Source organism: Sebastes fasciatus, chromosome 9, assembly GCF_043250625.1.
Source record: "Sebastes fasciatus isolate fSebFas1 chromosome 9, fSebFas1.pri, whole genome shotgun sequence".
Lineage (NCBI taxonomy): Eukaryota > Metazoa > Chordata > Actinopteri > Perciformes > Sebastidae > Sebastes > Sebastes fasciatus.
In genome coordinates this window covers 1,227,560-1,251,764 of record NC_133803.1, presented here as the reverse complement: position 1 = coordinate 1,251,764, position 24,205 = coordinate 1,227,560, and the positions used below count along the sequence as shown (strand labels likewise).

The window sequence follows — 24,205 nt, the reverse complement described above, 5'->3', positions numbered from 1 at the left end:
TCGTTAAATGAATTTTTATTATTTATTTATTAATGAACGTTTTATTATCACATTAACTTTGACAGCCCTAAATATTAGGAGAATAAAGTCATAATATTTATTTATTTTGTCACTTCTGTGTTTCATGGAGTACTTTTATATGTGTGTAATACACAGTAGAGTACCAGTAGAGTAAATTCTCTGTCTCTGTCTCTGAATCTATCAGATAATCTATCAGATTCACCTAACCTTTAAGTCTTCTGTTGGTCTCACCTTCAGGGATCACTTCATTTGAGATTGATAAGCATTTATATAACTTACTGTAGTTTAGTCCTAAATACAGTGTCAGGGTTAGGGTTAACTATGGAATTTTTTTTATTGGACTTTATTAGTTGTAACCCACAGAAGACATTCCACAAATGTGTACCATGATCTGCAAATATTTCACTATCCGCAAACATGTATTTTTGTATTTGTGTTGTGTAAAGTCACATCCACAAAAGTACAGAGCGATTTGCAAATACGCATAACTTACTCTGTAAATATGTATTTTAAGGTTTACATGTAAAGTGACATCTACACATTTGTGCATCTATTTCGCATTTGCAGATCGCTTCTTGTGCATTTACGGGCCACGTGACATTTGTAACTTCCCTCCTGTTTGTTTACAGAATTTTGTCCGATTGGTACCGCAGCAGATCTGTAGAAAATAGTTGTAATCCACAGAAGACTATTCACAAATATGTAACATGATCTGCAGATATTTCACTACCCACAAACGTATTTTTGTATTTGTGTTGTGTAAAGTCACATCCACAAAAATACAGGATGATTTGCAAATACACATAACTTACACTGTAAATACGTATTTTAGGGTTTACATGTAAAGTGATAAACACACATTTGTTCATCTATTTCTACACCTGGAATGCTATTTGCGCATTTACAGATTGCTTCCTGTGCATTTGTGGGCCATGTGACATTTGCAACTTCCCTAGTGTTTGTTTACAGAATATGGCCAATTTGTACCGCAAAGATCTCTAGATACAATCTGTAAGTAAGACGTGCATTTACTAGCTCCACCAGGAGGGGGCGACATCCCCTCACATGAGCTGACGGAACTACAGTCTAACGCTGCTGGCAGAAAGCTATAGAAGAAGAGTCTAAGACAGCCAACAGCCTGGCTTCTGGAGGTGAGAGACGACGTGGAATATCTTTATTTAAGGTGAGCCAGCGTCAGTGACTAAATCAGTTTGATTGCATTGTTTTCTATTAGGGCGTCTGTGGCTCAGAGGGTAGAGCAGGTTGTCCACCAATCGGAAGGTCGGTGGTTTGATCCCTGGCTGCTCCTGTTCACATGTCGATGTGTCCTTGAGCAAGACACTTAACCCCAAATTGCTCCCGAAGGCATAGCCATCGGTGTGTGAATGAGTATTTAGATTAGATCCTGATGGGCAAAGTTGGCACCTTAGTAGCCTCTGCCATCAGTGTATGAATGTGTGTGTGAATGGGTGAATGCTGATATGTAGTGTAAAGCGCTTTGAGTGGTCGGAAGACTAGAAAAGCGCTATATAAGTCCAAGTCCATTTACCATTTACCATTAGAATGAACTAACTGGCCGCGAAAGACAAAGCGCTGCGCAGCGTGCGGGTTTTGTCAGACTTCCTGTTTCTATTTATTCCTCATTCCAAAAGATGAGGTTATGACGCCATGTAAACAAACCACGAATTTATAAGCTGTGCGGTCAAGACTAGAGACGTAACTACTTCAAAGATGGGTGTTTAGGTGTTTGAAGTGAAATGAGGAGGTATCAGATAACATCATTTATATATATTTATATCATTTCAATTTCACCAATCAGCTGTTCCTCATCTTTTGGAATAAGGAATAAATAGAAACAGGAAGTCTGACAAAACACGCACGCTGTGCAGTGCTTCGTCTCTCGCGGCCAGTTCATTCTAATAGAAAACAATGCAATTAAACTGATTTAGTCACTGACGCTGGCTGGCGTTAAATAAAGATATTCCACGTCGTCTCTCACCTCCAGAAGCCAGGCTGTTGGCTGTCTTAGACTCTTCTTCTATAGCTTTCTGCCAGCAGCGTTAGACTGTAGTTCCGTCAGCTCATGTGAGGGGATGTCGCCCCCTCCTGGTGGAGCTAGTAAATGCATCTCTTACTTACAGATTGTTTCTACAGATCTTTGCGGTACCAATTGGACAAAATGCTGTAAACAAACAGGAGGGAAGTTGCAAATGTCACATGGCCCACAAATGCACAGGAAGCAATCTGTAAATGCGCAAATAGCATTCCAGGTGTAGAAATAGATGAACAAATGTGTGTTTATCACTTTACATGTAAACCTTAAAATAAGTATTTACAGTGTAAGTTATGTGTATTTGCAAATCATCCTGTATTTTTGTGGATGTGACTTTACACAACACAAATACAAAAATACGTTTGTGGGTAGTGAAATATTTGCAGATCATGTTACATATTTGTGAATTGTCTTCTGTGGGTTACAACTATTTTCTACAGATCTGCTGCGGTACCAATCGGACAAAATTCTGTAAAGAAACAGGAGGGAAGTTACAAATGTCACGTGGCCCGTAAATGCACAGGAAGCGATCTGCAAATACAAACTAGATGCACAAATGTGTAGATGTCACTTTACATGTAAACCTTAAAATACGTATTTACAGTGTAAGTTATGCATATTTGCAAATCGCCCTGTATTTTTGTGGATGTGACTTTACACAACACAAATACAAAAATACATGTTTGTGGATAGTGAAATATTTGCAGATCATGGTACACATTTGTGGAATGTCTTCTGAGGGTTACAACTAATAAAGTCCAATAAAAACTTCCATAGTTAACAGTCTATAGACCCTTTGTGTGTCCATGTCATGATGATGTCATGAACGTGCTGAGGAGAGATGCTGGACAGTGTTGGTGCGCTAGCCAGATGTATGGTGGACTGAGACAGCTGGAAGCTCCGCCTGAAATCCCGTCTGGGGACGACCCAATGACATCAACTCCGATAGTTGTATTATCACTCTTTTACATCCACTACTATTGGTTTAGTGTTATTAGTCCTACTTGTATTAGCTATTACAGCTGCTATGCTATTATTGTGGTTGCTTCTCTCTCTATCTATCTATCTATCTATCTATCTATCTATCTATCTATCTATCTATCCCCCCCCCCATCCGGTCTCGGCAGATGGCCTCCCACCCAGAGCCCGGTTCTGCTCCAGGTTTCTTCCCACTAAACAGGGAGTTGTTCCTGGCCACAGCGCGCTTTGTAGATCTTGTTGGGTCTCTAAACTATGGTGTACGGTCTAAGACCTGCTCTATATATAAAGCGTCTTGAGATAACTTCTGTTGTGATTTAACGCTATATAAAAATAAATTGAATTGAATGTCACGGTGTTAGCTGGAGGTAAAACAGAGAGAAGACTGGAGGATAACACAATCACCTCAGAGTAGTTGGGCTGAAGTTAAAACGTCATCTTGCTGTGTTGTTGGCTGCCAGAATCCAGATATCACATCCATCTGAGATGACTGACTGGGATTGGAGGCTCTAGCGAGCTACAATATCAGTGAAGTGTTTCAGAGATGGAGAGAAAATGTTGCTAATAGTTTATCTTGGCCTTCTGCTAACCTCCTCATCCATCATGGCGGCAGCTAAACTATTAGCAACCCTTTCTCTCCATCTCTGAAACACTTCACCGATATTGTGCGACTCTCTTTTTGACTGACTTTACTGAAGGATAGTTAACTATAGACATCCAAAGATTTATACGTCCTCAGTTTATCTTTACATCATTGGTCGGACGGCTGGCTGTTTAGCTAGCTCGCTAATTCCGCTATGCTTTCATGAAACACTGTTTACAGAAAATGAGCACAACAAAGTTGTCACTCATCTGGCGATAGCACTGTTATTTCCTACGCTGTGTGGATGAAGCATTACTCATTTAGCGGTTGGATAGTTAGCTAGCTAGCTTGCTAATTCCACCATGCTTTCATGCTACGCTGGTTAATGTACAGAAAATGACAGCGGGCTTAGTCTAACAGTCCCTCTGCCTCACTCCTCGCTGCCATAACTCTGTAACACGTCTATCGGTTTAATGAATGGACTCTGTTATCCTACAATATTTGTTTGTTTTATGCATGTTTGTATTCCCAAGGTTTGGATCCAACCCTCATACTTTGTATGTTAGAATACGGAAAGTAAACTTTTTTCCCACTTTTCTCACTCACCATTAACGACAGATTGTACTGAGTTACAGAAGCTTGTGTAACAGCAGTTTGAGAGGACTCAGAGCCTCGTGGCTATGGCTATTTCCTGGAGGCTGTGTGTACCGGTGCAGATTCTTCATGTTGACCCACCAGAGTAAACAGAGCAGTGAGGAGTTCTATGTAACGTATACGTGTGGCTATCACTGTCAACCACGCTGTCAACCACACTGTGTTAGTTCACTGTGTTTCCTTTCTCACTGTCTCACCATTACAGGATGCACACACACACACACACACACACACACACACACACACAGTCCTGAGTGAAGGTGGTATCACCTTGCTGTGGATTCAGCATGACATTCATGTAGTCTAGTTACAACACTCACTCACATGCATGCACATACTGTGTATTACACACACACACACACACACACACACACACACACGTGTCATCTGATCATTAGAGGGTGATTAAGAAGATAGATGGGCTCCCTCAACTCCCTCAACCATTATTTACAGGCAGGAAGACACGCTGAGTTGTGTCAGTTTACAATTTAATAACAAGATCACACAAAAAGGATCAATAGAAGAAATAGAAATGAACTAATGATCTCTTCGGTGTATCCACACACCTCCATCAGAGACCCATCTAGAGCTGAGACCGGCTACAGAACTTAAACCTAACCTAACCCTAACCCGAGCTACTACGAGGAATTTTCATTTTGTGTTGGTTTTGGCAGTCCATGTAGACAAGAGTCGTAGTGTTTCCAAAAACCAAAATCCCTTTAGAGAACCTGTCATTTTACTGCAGCAGGATCCTTCATGGTTCTGGTTCTCCCGTGCCTCCCTTCCCTGCAGCGTGCCCAGCAGTGCGGCCTGTGTCTCCAGCAGCGTGCTGTTGGTGTTGGCTCCCAGTGGTGACCGGCAGAGCAGCGAAGTGAAGCCCTGCTCCTGGCTGGAGGAGGGGCCGCTGTTGTTGGGCGTTATTGAATACACTCAGGACTGTATAGGTGGTTGTTGTAGGGTAGCGTCGTAGCCTCGATGTGTTGGTAAGAACACTCAGGACTGTATAGGTGGTTGGCGTAGGGTAGCGTCGTAGCCTTGATGTGTTGGTAAGAACACTCAGGACTGTATAAGTGGTGGTTGTAGGGTAGCGTCGTAGCCTCGATGTGTTGGTTAGAACACTCAGGACTGTGTAGGTGGTGGTTGTAGGGTAGCGTCATAGCCTCGATGTGTTGGTAAGAATACTCAGGACTGTATAGGTGGTGGTTTTAGGGTAGCGTCGTAGCCTCGATGTGTTGGTAAGAACACTCAGGACTGTATAGGTGGTGGTTGTAGGGTAGCATCGTAGCCTTGGTGTGTTGGTAAGAACACTCAGGGCTGTATAGGTGATGGTTGTAGGGTAGCGTCATAGCCTCGGTGTGTTGGTTAGAACATTCAGGACTGTATAGGTGGTGGTTGTAGGGTAGCGTCGTAGCCTCGATGTGTTGGTAAGAATACTCAGGACTGTATAGGTGATGGTTGTAGGGTAGCGTCGTAGCCTCGGTGTGTTGGTAAGAACACTCAGGACTGTATAGGTGGTGGTTTTAGGGTAGCGTCGTAGCCTCGATGTGTTGGTAAGAACACTCAGGACTGTATAGGTGGTGGTTGTAGGGTAGCATCGTAGCCTTGGTGTGTTGGTAAGAACACTCAGGGCTGTATAGGTGATGGTTGTAGGGTAGCGTCATAGCCTCGATGTGTTGGTAAGAACACTCAGGGCTGTATAGGTGGTGGTTGTAGGGTAGCGTCGTAGCCTCGGTGTGTTGGTTAGAACACTCAGGGCTGTATAGGTGGTGGTTGTAGGGTAGCGTCGTAGCCTCGGTGTAGTGGCTATCTTTAGTCTTCATACTTCTATCTTCGTCTTAACTTACTTTCTGTCATTAACCACACTTCAAGGACGACATCACAATGTTTTACGCGTTGAGTCGGCCCGGTAGCAACGCCAACGGCAACGGTAAAACAACCGTGTTGCTCCGCCGGTAACTCATTTATTTACAACTGAACCTTTTCACAATAAAAGTCATTTCACAATAAAAGTTCACTTCCTGTCCCTAAGTCACGTGTGTACGGAAGCCTCACAGGACTAAACTCAAATTCACAGTGGTAAACATACAGGAAGGAATCACCATATATAGTCATAATATTCTCTCACATTTAACTGAAATATATTTCTCACTGAACTTCAGCAAATAATATTATCAAAACAATAAACATGAACTTGGCACTAGTAAATGGCGCTTACATTCCGGCCCCTAATTGTTACTGCTGAGGCATAACAATTACACATTAACACATTAAAGCGTCATGTAACTTAAAACTCAGGATTTATATGACTGACTCATTTAAACATGAACTTATATTCATCTCCTAAACAGTACATTTCAAATCCACATTTAATTGAATACAAAATTTACTCAAATGCAGTATGTAGCATAAACCTCATGCTTTAAGCACAAGTATATCATACATGAAATATGAACATCTACATTTGGTCATCCATTTCAAGCAACAGACATAACTTATCTGTTGGCCTTTCCAAAAGACTAGTTTTAGTTTTCACAAATACACGTCTGACAAGTCCGTTTGAATCAGATATTGTCCTTTCAACTTTTGCCATCAACCAGGAGCTTCTTGATGCACTGTCATCAACTATGAGGACGATATCTCCTGGTTTCAGATTTCTCCCGTTGCAACATCTTCAACAGTGAACAGTGAGCAGAGATCCCTGATCTGAATTTATGCATTTGTCTCAGTTTTCTTCTCATGACTCCAAGTGTCACTTGCCTGTGAGATGAGAAACTTACGATGTGTGCTCAGCTTATGAAGCAGTTGTTTGAATCTCATCATCCAGGAAACTGCCTTTTTTAGACAGTGCCACTCTGAATAGTGACAAATCAGCTTGTTAAGTGGGTTTTCATGCACATCTGTGGCATTCACACACATTGCTCCTTTAACTTCAACATCATCTGACTCTGCGCACCAGTTTACTCCTAAGACTCTTTCATCAGGTAACGCATCATGACTGAGATCCAAATCCTTAACCTCCTTAGCCCTTTCTGTTTCAGGTATAGTGGCAAGGACGGCTCTGCTATTGCTCATCCACTTTGTTAAATGGAATCCTCCACTCTCACACAGTGCTGTTAAGTCCTTGACCATAGCACACGCTTGGGTTTCATCTGATACTGACTGTAGACAATCATCTACATAAAAATTGTTCAGAACTGCTTTAACTGCAGCAGGTGGCATTTTGTCTTTAGCATCTTCAGCTGTCCTCCTCAGTGCAAAGTTGGCACAGCTGGGGGAGGAAGTCGCCCCAAACAAGTGCACAACCATCTTGTATTCTTGCAGAGGTTTGTTCAAGTCTCCATTCGGCCACCATAGGAAACGCAGAAGGTCACTGTCCTCTGGTGGTACTCTCACTTGGTGATACATAGCCTCTATGTCTGACATTAAGGCAATGTGGTCATGTCTGAATCGTGTCAACACTCCAACAACTGAGTTTGTTAAATCTGGACCTTGCAAAAGTTCTCCATTTAATGACTTGCCTTGATATGTTACTGCACAGTCAAAAACTACACAGAGCTTCCCTTTTTGGGGGTGGTACACACCATGATGAGGTATGTACCAAACTCTCTCATCTTCAGACACAGTCTCTTCATTTGGTACTGGAACTGCGTAACCTTTAATCAACAGGTCAGACATGAAGCTTTGATATTCTCTGTGAAACTCCTTGTTTTTGGTAAGTTTCCTTTTCAGGTTTTCTGTTCTCTGCACAACTACACTGCGGTTGTTAGGCATTTTGACAGCCTTGTTTCTTAAAGGAAGACGTATACTGTAGTGTCCATCAACCACTTTAACTGTTTCATTGACAGAGTCCATAAACTGAATGTCTTCTTGTGACATTTCCTGTTTTTCTTCACTTGCCTTTTCTGGAAAATCGTGGTTGAATTGTTGCATCAGCATGTCTTCTACCCTTGCAATAGAGATGCTATTTACAGAAACACTTAGTCCACTTTCAGGTGGCGTAGTACAATCATCTCTCCTGAGAGGACCGTTGATGACCCATCCTAGGATTGTGCGAACTGCATATGGACCGTCATCCTCACTGTGAATGACCTCCCATGGCTCCATAGCCTTGTAAGCATCACATCCTATCAACAGTCCAATGTCTGCATCTATGTGTGGCAGCTCGATTCTCTGAAGGTGTGGCCACTGTTCCAAATCTTCCTGCATTGGAATGTTGTCTTTGGACACTGGAATGTCTTTGTGGGTGTAAATGTCAGGTAAGTCAACATAAATGTTCTCTTTCAAACCACACACCTCTAATCCTGAAAGATGGTAGCTTGACTCTAACTTTTCCTGACCCATAGTGCGCAGCAGAATTTTTGTTTTCTTGCCTTCAGTCTCAAGCTGTCTCATCAGCTTCTCAGAGCAGAATGTGGCTTGGCTTCCATTATCCATGAATGCATAGGTCTCAATTATCTTGTTGCTTTTCTTTAACTTGACACACACTGGCACAATTGACAGAACACGACTGTCCTTTCCGGCCCCGGTGGCTCCACAAGTTCCACCTGAAATGTGTGTTGATTCATTAGTCGTAGTACTTTCAGTGGTGCTTTTCTGTCTGCTCTCAAATGCTTCCTTATCTTCCCTTGTGAAATGAAGCATGCTTGGATGTCTCTTAGAGCAGTGCTCACATGTAGCTCTTTTCTTACAGTCTTTACTCAAATGTCCTGGTGTCAAACATGCAAAGCATAGACCCTGTACTTTGAGAAACTGTAGTCTTTCCTTGTAAGGCTGGTTTCTGATTTTGTGGCATTCTGCCAAGGCATGTTGTTTTTCACAGTATACACATGGCTTCTGGAAGGCATTACTGGTGTAACATGAGAAATCTTTACTGTTTTCAGATGAACTTTCATTTGATGCTGGTGCTACACTTGTGGCAAATGCAGTCCCCTTTGGCCTAGGTGCTTGATTCATTCTCACATTTGCATAAGGTTTTCCCTTATCTTCAGCACTCTTTATGTCCCCAAACACAGGATCTGCAGCTATTTTAGCTTGCCTGTTTATGAATCTGATCAAATCTGGAAACTTTGCTCTTTTTCCACTTTTCTCTTGAATGTCGAAGGCAGAAACTCTCCACATTTCTCTCATTTTGTATGGTAGCTTAGAGACAATGACTCTGATGTTAGTAGGATTCTCCATGTCTTGAAGCTGGTCAATGTCTTTCATTGCATTGTTACAACCTGTGAGAAACAGGGAGTAACTATGAAGAGCCTTAGCGTCATCTGGTTTAATTTGCGGCCAGTTGAGGGCCCTGTTTATGTATGCAGATGCAATTTTCAGTTCGTTACCATAGTGATATGTCAGCAATTTCCTTGCCTCAATGTAGCCTTGATGAGGACTCATGTGCTGACAACTTCTGACCAAGTCTCTGGGTTCACCTCTAGTAAACTGTTCAAGGTAATATAACCTGTCACCATCACTATCAGCTTTGTCATGAATAGTATGGTCAAAAGCCCTTAAGAATGATCTAAACTCAAGTGGATCACCACTGAAAACAGGAACATCTCTTTGGGGCAGATGTGACAGTCTCTGTTGTTTGACTAACATCTCAGTGATGTCATTTTGTTTCAACATCACTTCACACAGGTTGATTGCATTTCCATTGTCATCATTTTGCTGTATGTCATCTTCTTGTTTCACTTGATAGTCATTTGCCTTTGACTGCTCGTTATGTTCATAACGTATTTCTGACTCTTGGCTGCTTAGCTGCTGATTGACCACGAAGCTTGCGTCACGGTGAACAATTACATCACCGTTATCTCATTATCTTTCATTAGTCCATTAATCTTATTTGTTTTTGATGTTAACTGTGACAGTTTAGATCTCCTTGCATTTATATGCCTGGTCAGTCGATCTTCCAAACCTCTTTCGGTGTATCTTGGTGCCCTCTTGTGGCCAGACCTGCCGCTGCAGCTCTGGGCTCTCGACGTCGAATTCTGTCTGTCGTCGTCCGCCATCTTAGCTGTTTACACAACTTCTAGCTCAACAAGTGTTCATGAGAAATGGTCTATGACACAAAGCACTGCAGGCTTTCTTCACAAATGTCATCTTCTTAAGACCAAAACGTCCTTGCTGTCTCATTTTCTTTAGAAGTTGAGTATCATATGTTTATTCATTTTCGGGACATTTCTGCAGCATATCTTTGGCCATGCTATGTTTCCTTATGTCTTCTTATAACTTTGGGCACTTATCTGAAACCGTAGTTTATTCCGTTCTGTTCAGTTCTTTTGTCGTCATGGCGACGCAGCAGTAGGCCTGCTCCTCGTGAGCTGGTTGTTTTACTTAATGTAGTGGCTATCTTTAGTCTTCATACTTCTATCTTCGTCTTAACTCACTTTCTGTCATTAACCACACTTCAAGGACGACATCACAATGTTTTACGCGTTGAGTCGGCCCGGTAGCAACGGCAACGGTAAAACAACCGTGTTGCTCCGCCGGTAACTCATTTATTTACAACTGAACCTTTTCACAATAAAAGTCATTTCACAATAAAAGTTCACTTCCTGTCCCTAAGTCACATGTGTACGGAAGCCTCACAGGACTAAACTCAAATTCACAGTGGTAAACATACAGGAAGGAATCACCATATATAGTCATAATATTCTCTCACATTTAACTGAAATATATTTTTCACTGAACTTCAGCAAATAATATCAAAACAATAAACATGAACTTGGCACTAGTAAATGGCGCTTACACTCGGTGTGTTGGTTAGAACACTCAGGACTGTATAGGTGGTTGGCGTAGGGTAGTAGGTCTATAACAAGAAGAACATACAAAAGTGCCACAATATAATGAGCATTCAATTAACCGGTTGTATTTAACTTAAATGCCGGAAGTCTGAACAGAAGCTCACGTTTTTGTCAACCTGTAAACATTTGCGGGTGACGTGCTGACGTGCTTACGGTAAGCGTATTGCCTCATTTCCGGTTGCCTGTCTTTCTGTGTGCTGCTGTGTTCTGTAGCTGCTCTAGCACATCCAGGGCAATATAGTTCTATACTCTTCATTACAGCGGATAATTACCCGCTACATTTATATCTACACTAGTTCTGCTTAAGCACTCACAACTCGCTCCTCTTTAGAGACTTAACCACACATATTCAGCTCGGCTAACGCTAGCTGGGCTATCGTATCGTAGCATAACAGTAGCTTAGCAGTAGCTTAGCCGTTAGCGATGGCTTCTCCTCTCTCCTGCTCTCCTGTTCTCTCTCCTTCTCCTGCTCTCCCCTGCTCTCCTGTTCTCTCTCCCTCTCCTGCTCTCCCCTGCTCTGTGTGTCTTATGTTTAGTTATTCCTCTGCCTCCTTTAGAGCTAATGGTACATGTATTAGGTGTAGTGCATTCGCTGCATTGGAGGCGAGGGTTAGCGAGTTAGAAGCCCGGTTCTGCACTTTAGCTTTAGCTTCTTCTGTAGTTAGCCAGCCCCTAGCCGGTGCAGACCGGCCAAGCTTAGCTTCTGCTAGCCGTCCCCCGGCAACCCCCGAGCAGCCGGGAGGCTGGGTGACTGTCCGAAGGACGCATAGTCGTACCCTGAAGCCCACGGTTAACCACCAACCACTTCACGTTTCTAACAGATATTCCCCTCTCAGCGACACACCCGCTGAGAAACCAACTCTGGTTATCGGCAGCTCCATTTTGCGGAACGTGAAGTTAGCGAAGTCAGCTGCCATAGTTAATTGCATCCCGGGGGCCAGAGCGGGCGACATTGAATCCGTTTTGAAACTGCTGGCTAAGGATAAACGTAAATACAGTAAGATTGTTATTCACGTCGGCGGTAATGACACCCGGTTACGTCGATCGGAGGTCACTAAAGTTAATGTCCAATCGGTGTGTGCATATGCAAAAACAATGTCGGACTCCGTAGTTTTCTCTGGTCCCCTCCCCAATTTGACCAGTGACGACATGTATAGCCGCATGAAGTCATTCCACAGCTGGCTGTCGTGGTGGTGTCCAGCAAACGATGTGGGCTTCATTGACAATTGGAACCCTTTCTGGGGAATTCCTGGTCTGATTAGGAGAGACGGCATTCATCCTACTTTGGATGGTGCGGCTCTCTTATCCAGAAATCTGACCAAGATTGTTGGTGGAACAAATCCATGACAAACCAGGGGTCATTCCAGGACGCAGAGCTGTAGTCTTACACACTTCTCTGCGCTTCCATTAGAGCAGTTACCCACCCATAGCTTAACCCCAAACCTAACTGAGACTGTGTCTGCCCCACCTAAATTAATTAAATCAAAAGTAAACAGAAGAGGAGTTAAACATAATAATCTAATAAAATCTAACACTAGCACTGCAATAAAGCAACAAAACAGGAGAATTAAATGTGGACTCTTAAATATCAGATCTCTGTCATCTAAAGCTCTACTAGTAAATGATTTAATATCAGATAATCACATTGATTTATTTTGTCTTACCGAAACCTGGCTGTGTCAGGAAGAATATGTCAGCCTAAACGAATCCACTCCCCCGAGTCATATTAATACTCACATTCCTCGAGACACCGGCCGAGGAGGTGGAGTTGCAGCCATCTTCGACTCAAGCCTATTAATAAACCCTAAAACTAAACTAAATTATAACTCATTTGAAAGCCTTGTTCTTAGTCTTTCACACCCAACCTGGAAAGCACTACAGCCAATTTTATTTGTTATAGTGTACCGCGCTCCAGGCCCATATTCTGAATTTCTATCTGAATTCTCAGAGTTTCTATCAAGTTTAGTCCTGAAAACAGATAAAGTCATTATAGTAGGTGATTTTAATATTCATGTGGACGTTGATAATGATAGCCTCAGTACTGCGTTTATCTCTTTATTAGATTCAATTGGTTTCTCGCAGAACGTGCATAAACCCACTCACCGCTTTAACCACACCCTCGACCTTGTTATGTCATATGGCGTTGAAATTGAACATTTAATTGTTTTTCCACAGAACTCTCTTTTATCAGACCATTATTTAATCACTTTTGAATTCTTATTACTAGACTATACACCATCAGATAAAAGTGTGTACACTAGATGTCTATCCGATAGTGTTGTAGCTAAATTTAAGGAAGCGATTCCATCAGCATTAAATTCAATACCATGTCTCAATATAACAGAGGACTCGTATGTTAATTTTAGCCCTACCCAAATTGATCATCTTGTAGATAGTGCTACAGACTCACTGCGAGTCACACTTGATTCTGTTGCCCCTCTAAAAAAGAAGTTAGTAAAACAAAGGAAGTCAGCTCCATGGTATAACCCTCAAACACGCAAATTAAAGCAAGCATCGAGGAAACTGGAAAGGATATGGCGTTCCACCAAACAGGAAGAATCTCATTTAGTCTGGCAAGATAGTCTTAAAGGTCACCTATTATGCAAAATGCACTTTTCCATGTCTTTTAAACATCAATATCTGTCCCCAGTGTGTCTACAGGCCACCATAGTATCATAAAAGACCATCCTCTCTCTTTTTCTCCTCCTCCGTTTGTCCGGAAATGGGTGCAGAAAAAAAAATCGCTTTTTTTCCTTCTCTTCTGACGTCATTAGAGAAATGCAAGCCATGTAAGGGTTTCCTGGTCGAACCAGAGAGAACCTTCAGTAGCTGACCCCGCCCCACAGCGCGTCACTGTCTCTCCTCCTCAACCTAACTTGAGCAAAGTCTGCAAGAACCAGCAGAACAGGCTTCATGTACTCCCATCATCTAAATATAACATGTTCTTTCACAAAGGCTTTATGTAATTACACTGTTTAAACAGATGATATTTATATATTATATATATTTGATGTCATGCATGTAGCAGAGTACAGGTAGTAAATAGTGACTTGTAAGCAACACAACACATTTCTGTTTCACAGTCAAACTTTATTTGAGTAGACAGATGACAATATTAATTATTCACAGCATTTGTAATCATCTCACCTGTTAGTTAGTTATGTTAACATGGTACAGGAGAAAGTCTTCAGCTCTGGTAAACTATGGTAAGCTAAGCTCCGGTGGTCTGTAGTCATGGTAACACAGAGACAGCTACTATTGTAAATAATATACCATTACTCTGATCTTCCATACATTTATCTTTTAGCAGAAATAATGAACTGACTACTGTTTCACATCTTCTATTTTCCACCCTGATGGTCGCTGTGTTTACACACCGTGTCATAGCGGTAGCATGTAGCTAACCGTTAGCATGTAGCTACATGCTAACGGTTAGCTCTGTATCTCCCATCTGCTTTCAGCTATCTGCTCTCCTCTGGGATGATTCTGTCGGTCATTTCTCACAGATGGATCTGTAAAGACAGACGTAAAACAGAGTGTATGTTTACGGTTTACAGAGTTGATGCATGAGGTAAACACTGAGTTAACTAACAGAGCTATAAATAGTATTATTTACCTGAGAGAAACCGTCAGGAAAACCTGGAATCTGGACCGCAGATGTTCATCATGTGTCGCCGATTTCTGATCAGATTCCTCCGGTAACGTGCGCTGGGTGAAGTTTCTGGTTTATAAACTTTAAAGTGGTTTATAAGCTCTATTCTAGCTGCCTCTCCCTCCACTCCTCTCTCTCCACTCGTCTCTCTCTCCAGAGCTTCTCCGGGAGGGAGGGGGAGATAGTGACGCTGTGTTGTTGAGGAAGTTTGATTGACAGAAAACGCTGACCAATCAGAGCAGAGTGGGAGGAGACAGGCTGTGAATCAGTGGTTTTCAGACAGAGGCTGAATTAGGCTCTGAGGCAGGCAGACTCAGGCTGCAGTATGAGAAGAATAAAGGGTTTTTTGAACATTGCAGCATGTAAACATGTTCTAGTGCAACATTAAAATACATCTATGAACCTGGAAATGAGCATAATATGTGACCTTTAAAACATATAGGAAGGCTCTCTGTGATGCCAGAGCAGCCCATTACTCATCATTAATAGAGAAAAATAAGAACAACCCTAGGTTTCTATTCAGCACTGTAGCCAGGCTGACAGAAAGTCACAGCTCTATTGAGCCATGTATTCCTACAACCCTCAGTAGTAGTGACTTCATGAGTTTCTTTAATGATAAAATCATAACTATTAGAGACAAAATTAATCACCTCCTACCGTCAACTGGTACCAATTTATCCTCAAACTTAGGAACCTTAGAAACAGCTGTACAACCTGATATATATTTAGACTGCTTTTCTCCTATCGATCTCCACAAATTAACCTCACTGATCTCCTCATCTAAATCATCTACCTGTCTCCTAGACCCCATCCCAACTAAACTGCTTAAAGAAGTTTTACCTCTAGTTAGCACCTCTTTACTGGATATGATCAATGTGTCTTTACTAACAGGCTATGTACCACAGTCCTTTAAAGTAGCTGTAATTAAACCTCTTCTTAAAAAGCCCACTCTTGATCCAGAGGTCCTAGCCAACTATAGACCTATATCTAACCTTCCCTTTACCTCCAAAATACTCGAAAAAGTAGTTGCCAGTCAGCTGTGTGACTTTCTACAGAACAATCATTTATTCGAAGATTATCAGTCAGGATTTAGAGTGCACCATAGCACAGAGACAGCACTAGTGAAAATTACAAATGACCTTCTAATGGCATCGGACAAAGGACTTGTCTCTGTACTTGTCTTGCTAGATCTCAGTGCTGCTTTCGACACCATTGACCATGACATCCTATTACAAAGACTGGAACATTTAATTGGCATTAAAGGAACTGCACTAAGTTGGTTTAAGTCCTATTTATCAGATCGATCTCAGTTTGTACATGTCAACGATGAGTCCTCCATGCACGCCAAAGTTAGTCACGGAGTTCCACAGGGTTCTGTACTTGGACCAATTCTATTTACCTTATATATGCTTCCCTTAGGCAATGTTATTAGAAAACACTCCATAAACTTTCATTGTTATGCAGATGATACCCAATTATATCTATCAATCAAGCCAGATGAAACAAACCAGTTAACTAAACTTAAAGCATGCCTTAAGGACATAAAAACCTGGATGACCTGCAATTTCCTGATGTTAAACTCAGACAAAACTGAAGTTATTGTACTAGGCCCTGAGCACCTCCGAAACAAATTATCTAATGATATAGTTACTTTAGATGGCATTGCCCTGGCCTCCAGCACCACCGTAAGGAACCTGGGAGTTGTCTTCGACCAGGATATGTCCTTTAACTCTCACATAAAACAAACCTCACGGACTGCCTTCTTTCATCTACGTAACATTGCGAAGATCAGGCACATCCTGTGTCAAAATGATGCAGAAAAATTAGTCCATGCATTTGTTACCTCTAGACTTGATTACTGCAATTCCTTATTATCAGGCTGCTCCAATAAGTCTCTAAAGACTATCCAGTTGATCCAGAATGCTGCAGCACGTGTACTGACTAGAACTAGAAAAAGAGATCATATTACGCCTGTATTAGCTTCTCTGCACTGGCTGCCTGTAAAATCCAGAATAGATTTTAAAGTCGTCCTCCTCACCTACAAAGCGCTAAACGGTCAGGCCCCATCATATCTTAAAGAGCTCATAGTACCCTACTACCCCACTAGAGCACTGCGCTCACAGAATGCAGGGTTACTTGAGGTTCCTAGAGTCTCCAAAAGTAGAATGGGAGCAAGAGCCTTCAGCTATCAAGCTCCTCTTCTCTGGAACCAGCTCCCAGTTTCAGTCCGGGAGGCAGACACCGTCTCTACATTTAAGAGTAGGCTAAAGACTTTCCTCTTTGATAACGCTTATACTTAAGCTGCTATAGGCATAGACTGCCGGGGGACTTCCTATGACACACTGTCATAAGGAACTTCCTATGACACACTGAGCTCCCCTCTCCTTATGTATATACTCATGTCCCATGTCCATGTTGTTACTAACTTCATTCCTTCCCGGGAGTCCTTGTGCCTCCTTGTCTCGCAGCTAACCGTGGAGCGGGGTCACACCTGGAGCGAGGTTATACCTGGAGCATGGGTACACTTGGAGCAGGGTTTCACCTGGATCTTGGTGGTCTCCGGTATTGTGGCTGCATCTGCTGCCGCGTCGGTGCCTGCTTGACACCAACTGCTACCATCCCTAATTAACTACGTCTGTACGAGGGACTACCAATGCTAACGAGGGATTTCCAACACCTAGTGACAATGTGGCAGCCTGGAGAATAACACTTCTCAATCACTGCCAAAGACATCAAGAGCTCCCAGCAAGCATGCTGATGCTGCAGGAACCAACGCACGGGCATCGATCGCAGGGACGTCCCACACCAATACACATGGACGTACTGAGGAGAGATGCTGGACAGTGCTGGCTTTCCGATAGTTGTATTATCACTCTTTCCATCCACCACTATTGGTTTTGTGTTATCAGTCCTACTTGTATTAGCTATTACAGCTGCTAGACTGCTATTGTGGCTGCTTCTCTATCTCTCTCTCTCTATCTATCTCTCTCTCTCTCTCTCTCACTCTCTCTCTATCTATCTGTCCCCCCAGCCGGTCTCGACAGATGGCTGCCCGCCCTGCGCCCGGTTCTGCTCCAGGTTTCTTCCCAGTAATCGGGGAGTTTTTCCTGGCCACAGTGCGCTTGGTGGATCCTGTTGGGTCTCTAAACTATGGTGTACGGTCATAGACCTGCTCTATATATAAAGCGTCTTGAGATAACTTCTGTTGTGATTTGACGCTATACAAAAATAAATTGATTTGATTTGATTTGATTATTATTAGCAATAGGAATTAATTTCCCATGATCTGGTTACTTATCACGCGCTTCATAAGCCCAATCAACAAGCAAACAGTAAAGTTACATTAAACCAGTAACAGTTATACACAGGAAGAAATTACACTGACTGCTGCTTTAAGTCATAGTACAAACAGGCTTCCATGTCATTTCAATATATATAGCAGAATGCCAACATCATTTAAATCCAACAGTTTGCCAGAAAAGAGCAGCTAACGGCATTAGCAAGAACAAGCATTGGCATGAGCAGATTAGCTCAGCATCTGTACAACAGCCTCAATCACATAAACCAAAAGGCTCAATCAGAGTCCTGTTCAGTGAGAAATAGCAGCGTTTACTCACATTTCATCAGAGACACACAAATCACTCCACTTAGATGCAGTAAAGTCCACTTTTTACTCTGTCTGTTCGACGTGCCTCTCACTCTGTCTCTTAATTTAGTAGTTTCTCATGAACCTGAATCATTTTGTCTGATTTCGTCAGAATTTCCTCCGCGCTGGTGTGCACACTGCGCAGCGACCGGCTCTAGTTCAGCACCGAAAGGCCCAGGGCTCGCGGCACTACTACCCGGGGTTCGCTGTGCACCGCTTCCCGGTGCTCGCTGTGCACTGCTGTCTCTCCCTGCTGTCTCACCCTTGTTCCCGACTCAACTATGAACCGGGGCGGACTGTGCTCAGTGCGTCAGTAACTTTGTATTTTTGAGTCAATATGAAGGCGTACCTGTTGTGGTGCATGGGCGACCATTATGGTGTCCAGTAGTCATAATCCATCCAGGGCCCACACCCACTCACCCTGAAGGCTGAACATGTCTGGTGTATACTTGATCAATGAATAGGGCCCAGCTAAGGACATTGGTTTTGGATGTCAGGAATCAGGATGGAGAAAAGGGGGTTATATAAAGGTTAGCAACAACAGCGGACATGGATCAGTACAACTCAATGAAGGGAAATACTAGAGTATACATACAGTATGTACGCCATATTCACTGTATCAGATCTACAAAAATCTGTATCAGACACTGTGTCAAAGCTTGGTGTTGTCCTCTTTAAAAACCTGCACAATGGACACACCATGTGAGTACAGAAATACCAGCAGCCTGGTCAACAGAGACAGGAAAGTTCCTCTCCAGAACACTGGGATGAGCCATCTGCCTCTATAAATGGACTAAAAGGAATGTCACTGTGAATGAGGAGGACACAAAGAGGGAAGATGGGGGGAGGGAGGGATAATAGAGGGAGGATGAGACCAGCGGAAGAGGGAAGAGATGAAAGTTTAAAAGAGACAGAATATAATATAATATTAAAGCTGCAAGCAGCGATGAACGGGCCCTGGACCCCGCGCACACGTCGGGGAACCTGCTGTCGTCTATTCCCGTGAAAGTCGGAACCTGCAGGCAGGACTCTTATAAAACATGTCAAATTTGGGGAAGATTGGACAATGTATAGTCAATTTACAACAATTTCCGGTTTCTTGTAGGGGGCGCTATGACTTTCACTCATAATGACACGTATATGTCTTCAGGCCGGGACTATTATCCAGCTTGTGAAATTTGGGGCAGATCGGACTATGTAAAGTCAAGTAACAACAGCGTCCTGTGTCATGGCGAAACATCAATATTCGTCGCGCTGCCACAACAACGCTGTTTCACGAAAATACGAAAGCTTCGCAATTTAGCATCGTGAAGGTGTTGAGATTCTGCTGCTCTACTTTGAGATGGATCGCTTGAATCCTCTAGGAGGAATATCGCAAAGTTCCATACCTATAAAGTGACAAAATGGCGTCTTCTCACATGACGTATGACATCACCATTCGAGCGATCAAAAATTCCTTCGCAATTTAGCTTCACAGTAGTGGGAAGGTTATACCACCCAAATTTGACGCGAATCCGATAAACTCTCTAGGAGGAGTTCGTAAAAGTATGCAGGGAGCGCTATAGAGCCGGCTAAACACACTGAGCCCAATGGCTGTACATTCACATGAAGTACACAGGTGTCCATCGTTCTGCCAACTTTCATGAGTTTTCGAGAACATCAAGGTATGTTCAAAGTCTAAAAGACATAAGGGGGCGCGAGTTGGCGAACATGCCACGCCCAAGCAAAATTTCACCACTAAATCAAAGTAATTACTAGTTTGGATGTTTTTGTGCATCCTAAAGTCCTCAAACATGTGTTCCTAAATTTTAAAATCACGCAGGAAGTCCAAGATGGCTGACTTCCTGTTGTCCGAAAAAATCTCAAAAATATTTAACACAAACTTCAAGACGTAAGCACTGACATACTTGAATTTCGTGAAGATCGAAGAAACTTTCCCTGAAACACTGCCTGCATTAGGGGGCGCTATCTCGCCCGCTGGCGACACCCGAGCCCAATCACTACAGAACTTTGAATCTCTCTCTCTCTCTCTCTCTCTCTCTGTCTCTCTCTTTCTCTCTCTCTGTCTCTCTCTCTCTCTCTCTCTCTCTCTCTCTTCTCTCTCTCTCTCTCTCTCTCTCTCTTGTCCCCCTCTCTCTCTCTCTTTGTCCCTCTCTCTCTGTCTCTGTCTCTCTCACTCTGTCTCTCTCTCTGTCTCTCTGTGTCTTTGTCTCTCTTTCTCTCTCTCTCTCCCTCTCTCTCTCTGTCCTTTTGGACACATGTTAAGGAGAACCTACTGTCTATGGCCAGGCTTGATCGTTTTTATTGTTTTAAACATAATTTTAATGTTTTTAAAAGTTGTTTGATCAGCTCTGTTGGTTTTTCTGATCATTGGCTTGTAACAGCTTCTGTCTTTATAAAATGTGTAAAATCCAGTAGTGCTTATTGGCATTTTAACACTGCTTTATTGGAGGATAAGAACTTTTTTTGGGAAAAATCACCAAAGTATGAAATCTGATTTTGTGTCTTTACAACAGTGGTGGGATTTTGGAAAGGCCCAAATCAAACAATTCTGTCAACAGTACACTCAGAATGTCACAAAAACCTTAACGAAGTTCAGTGAAAGCTCTGGAGTCTGAAGTGGAGGAACTCCGAGACTTAGCTGAGGCCACAGGAGACCGACGCCATACTGGGACACTTGAAGTCAAAAAGTGTGTGTTAGCCAACCTGCTGGGTGTCTCAGCTCAGGGAGCTCTGGTTAGGTCCCGCTTTCAAAATGTAGCCCAAATGGATGTCCCATCACACTTTTTCTTTGGTCTGGATTGAAGAATGGACAGAAAAGGTTCATTCACAGTTTAAGAGCTTAAGGTCTGACACTGGGCAGGTTCTGACTGATCACACTGCAATCCGCAAGCATGCTGTCAGCTTTTACAGTAACCTGTTCAAATGTGAGCATAGAGAGGAGCAGGCAGTGTCTCACAGCTTCTACACTGGTCTTCCTCAGGTTGAGCATAGAGAGGAGCAGACAGTGTTTCACAGCTTCTATACTGGTCTTCCTCAGGTTGAGCATAGAGAGGAGCAGACAGTGTTTCACAGCTTCTATACTGGTCTTCCTCAGGTTGAGCACAGAGAGGAGCAGACAGTGTTTCACAGCTTCTATACTGGTCTTCCTCAGGTTGAGCACAGAGAGGAGCAGACAGTGTTTCACAGCTTCTATACTGGTCTTCCTCAGGTTGAGACGTTTCTTTAGATCAAAATATGGAGCCGGATTTACCAGATCGTTCAACAAGATTATTGACACTGAAAGTGATAAAATAGTGGATTGTTACTGTGAGAAATTAGCTAAACTTAGCAAATATTTTTGTTTTTCATAGATATAAAGTATTTTAGAGGGAGGGATTTTTTACTTGACTATCAGTTTGTTTTTATTTCTTCCTTGTTTAGATTGGTTTGGGTCAGTTTAACTCTAGACAGTCAATTTGTTTAAGTAAGTAAATCGTCTCAGGGGCAGTGCCAGATCCCACGAAACCGCCTGTAGTTCATGGCATCTGGATACCAAGCTTACCTTAACACTTATTGTGTGGCCAGAGTTTTCCTTCATCATCCACACTTAAGTGCTTCATCTCCTCAGAATAACGGTACTTGAATAATGTAATGTCTTTGGTTGTTTTAATTTGTTAAGATTTGTTTTAATTTTTTTAAAAGTAAAGTAAGTAAACGTAGAGTTGGAAGCAGCTCTCTGGGGGGGATCTGCTGGCAGTACTGAGTGACAGTCTTGCCGGAGGGCGGTCCTTACCTTACCTTACCTTACCTTACCTTACTGCCTAAGAAAGGTGACCTACTGTTCATCAAAAACTGGAGGCCCGTGTCTCTGCTCTGCTCTGATTATAAGCTCCTCTCCAAGGTGTTGGCAACCAGGCTGAGCAGAGTGATGGAGCAGGTGATTCAGTGTGATCAGACCTACTGTGTACCAGGCAGGCTGATTTCGTGAGCGGACTCTGTTACAGGGTTAGTGTTAGGGTTAGTGAGCGGACTCTGTTACAGGGTTAGTTTTAGGGTTAGTGAGCGGACTCTGTTACAGGGTTAGTTTTAGGGTTAGTGAGCGGACTCTGTTACAGGGTTAGTTTTAGGGTTAGTGAGCGGACTCTGTTACAGGGTTAGTGTTAGGGTTAGTGAGCGGACTCTGTTACAGGGTTAGTGTTAGGGTTAGCGAGCGGACTCTGTTACAGGGTTAGTGTTAGGGTTAGCGAGCGGACTCTGTTACAGGGTTAGTGTTAGGGTTAGTGAGCGGACTCTGTTACAGCAGTATTGTGACGGCTCTGTTAAACCTGATGATAATGATGTCTTCCCTTCGGTGAGCATTTCCCCAGATTTTAAGGACTGTACAGGATTGTTTTTAAAGAGTGGGAGTTCCTCTGAGTTTTCTTTCCAAGATGCAATTAGAAAATGAATGTATAAAACGTTTGTTAAAGTTTTGCACAGGGACAAATTGAATGGTAAGAAACTCCATGGAGAGCTCACTTAGGTCTCAGTGGTGGTGTTGGACCTGAATGGAGAGCGCTGTATAAACCACCATTGACCTGCAGTGGAGGGTTCTACATGGTATCGTGGCTGTGAATACGTTTGTCTCTGTCATTAATTCTGATGTAAGTCACGACTGTCCATTTTGTCCTCATCGTGAGACTGTTTTCATTGTTTCATGGAGTGTTGTCGACTGCTGCCACTGTTTACAATGTTGGGACAGTTTTTTGAACTGTTTGGGGAAGTTTTCTCCAAACGTATGTTCATTCTGGACTACAGGTACTCTCAGGAGAGTAAACGTATGTTCATTCTGGACTACAGGTACTCTCAGGAGAGTAAACTTATGTTCATTCTGGACTACAGGTACTCTCAGGAGAGTAAACGTATGTTCATTCTGGACTACAGGTACTCTCAGGAGAGTAAACGTATGTTCATTCTGGACTACAGGTACTCTCAGGAGAGTAAACGTATGTTCATTCTGGACTACAGGTACTCTCAGGAGAGTAAAGACAAATGCCAGCTTTTTAACTTCACTCTGGGGAGTGCAAAGATGGCCGTGTATCTGAGCAGGAGAAACAGAATAGAGAAAGCTGTGGATGATGATGATGCTGTTTTTGAGTTTGTAAAAATGTTGAAAGCTCGTTGAAAAATAGATTTTAATTAAAGCTGCAAGCAGCGATGAAAGGGCCCTCGCCCCTCCTCGCGGGTCGGGGTTGCTGGCGGGACGCCGACCGACGCGGCCGGGCACCGCGAAACCGAAACTCTGACGAGCGCCACGACGCCTGCCGCAAGGCTCTACGACAAGCGGTTCACGAGTTATGAAGGGGGGCGTGGCTAATGTGTAGGGGGCGGGCATAACATTCACCAATGAAACAGGAACTCTCTGCTGAGTTATATGACACTTCCCACAAGACTCTACGACAAACGGATCATGAGTTATGAAAGGGGGCGGGGCTAATGTGTAGGGGGCGGGCATAACCTTCACCAATGAAACAGGCACTCTCTGCTGAGTGATATGACACATCCCACAAGACTCTACTACAAACGGTTCATGAGATATGAAAGGGGGCGGGGCTAATGTGTAGGGGGCGGGCATAACATTTACCAATGAAACAGGAACTCTCTGCTGAGTGATATGACACTTCCCACAAGACTCTACTACAAACGGATCATGAGTTATGAAAGGGGGCGGGGCTAATGTGTAGGGGGCGGGCATAACATTTACCAATGAAACAGGCACTCTCTGCTGAGTGATATGACACCTCCCGCAAGACTCTACGACAAACGGTTCATGAGTTATGAAAGGGGGCGGGGCTAATGTGTAGGG

At 43.0% G+C, this 24,205-nt stretch overlaps 3 protein-coding genes across 3 annotated transcripts in view; all 3 read left to right on the top strand.

Annotated features, from left to right (window-relative positions):
• The window catches only part of LOC141773619 (heterogeneous nuclear ribonucleoprotein L-like), a 70,420-nt gene that overhangs the window by 7,222 nt on the left and 38,993 nt on the right, over positions 1-24,205 (top strand). The window lies entirely within an intron of this gene.
• On the top strand, positions 11,201-12,575 carry LOC141773622 (uncharacterized). Its single transcript, XM_074645480.1, has one exon. The coding sequence runs from the start codon at positions 11,504-11,506 to the stop codon at positions 12,425-12,427; it is 924 nt and encodes a 307-aa protein (XP_074501581.1). The 5' UTR covers positions 11,201-11,503; the 3' UTR covers positions 12,428-12,575.
• LOC141773537 (uncharacterized) lies at positions 12,437-13,910 on the top strand (the record flags this gene model as incomplete). The annotated part of the gene is made up of 1 exon (XM_074645383.1): positions 12,437-13,910. A coding segment is annotated over one exon (1,323 nt), but the record flags the coding sequence as incomplete, so codon positions are not given.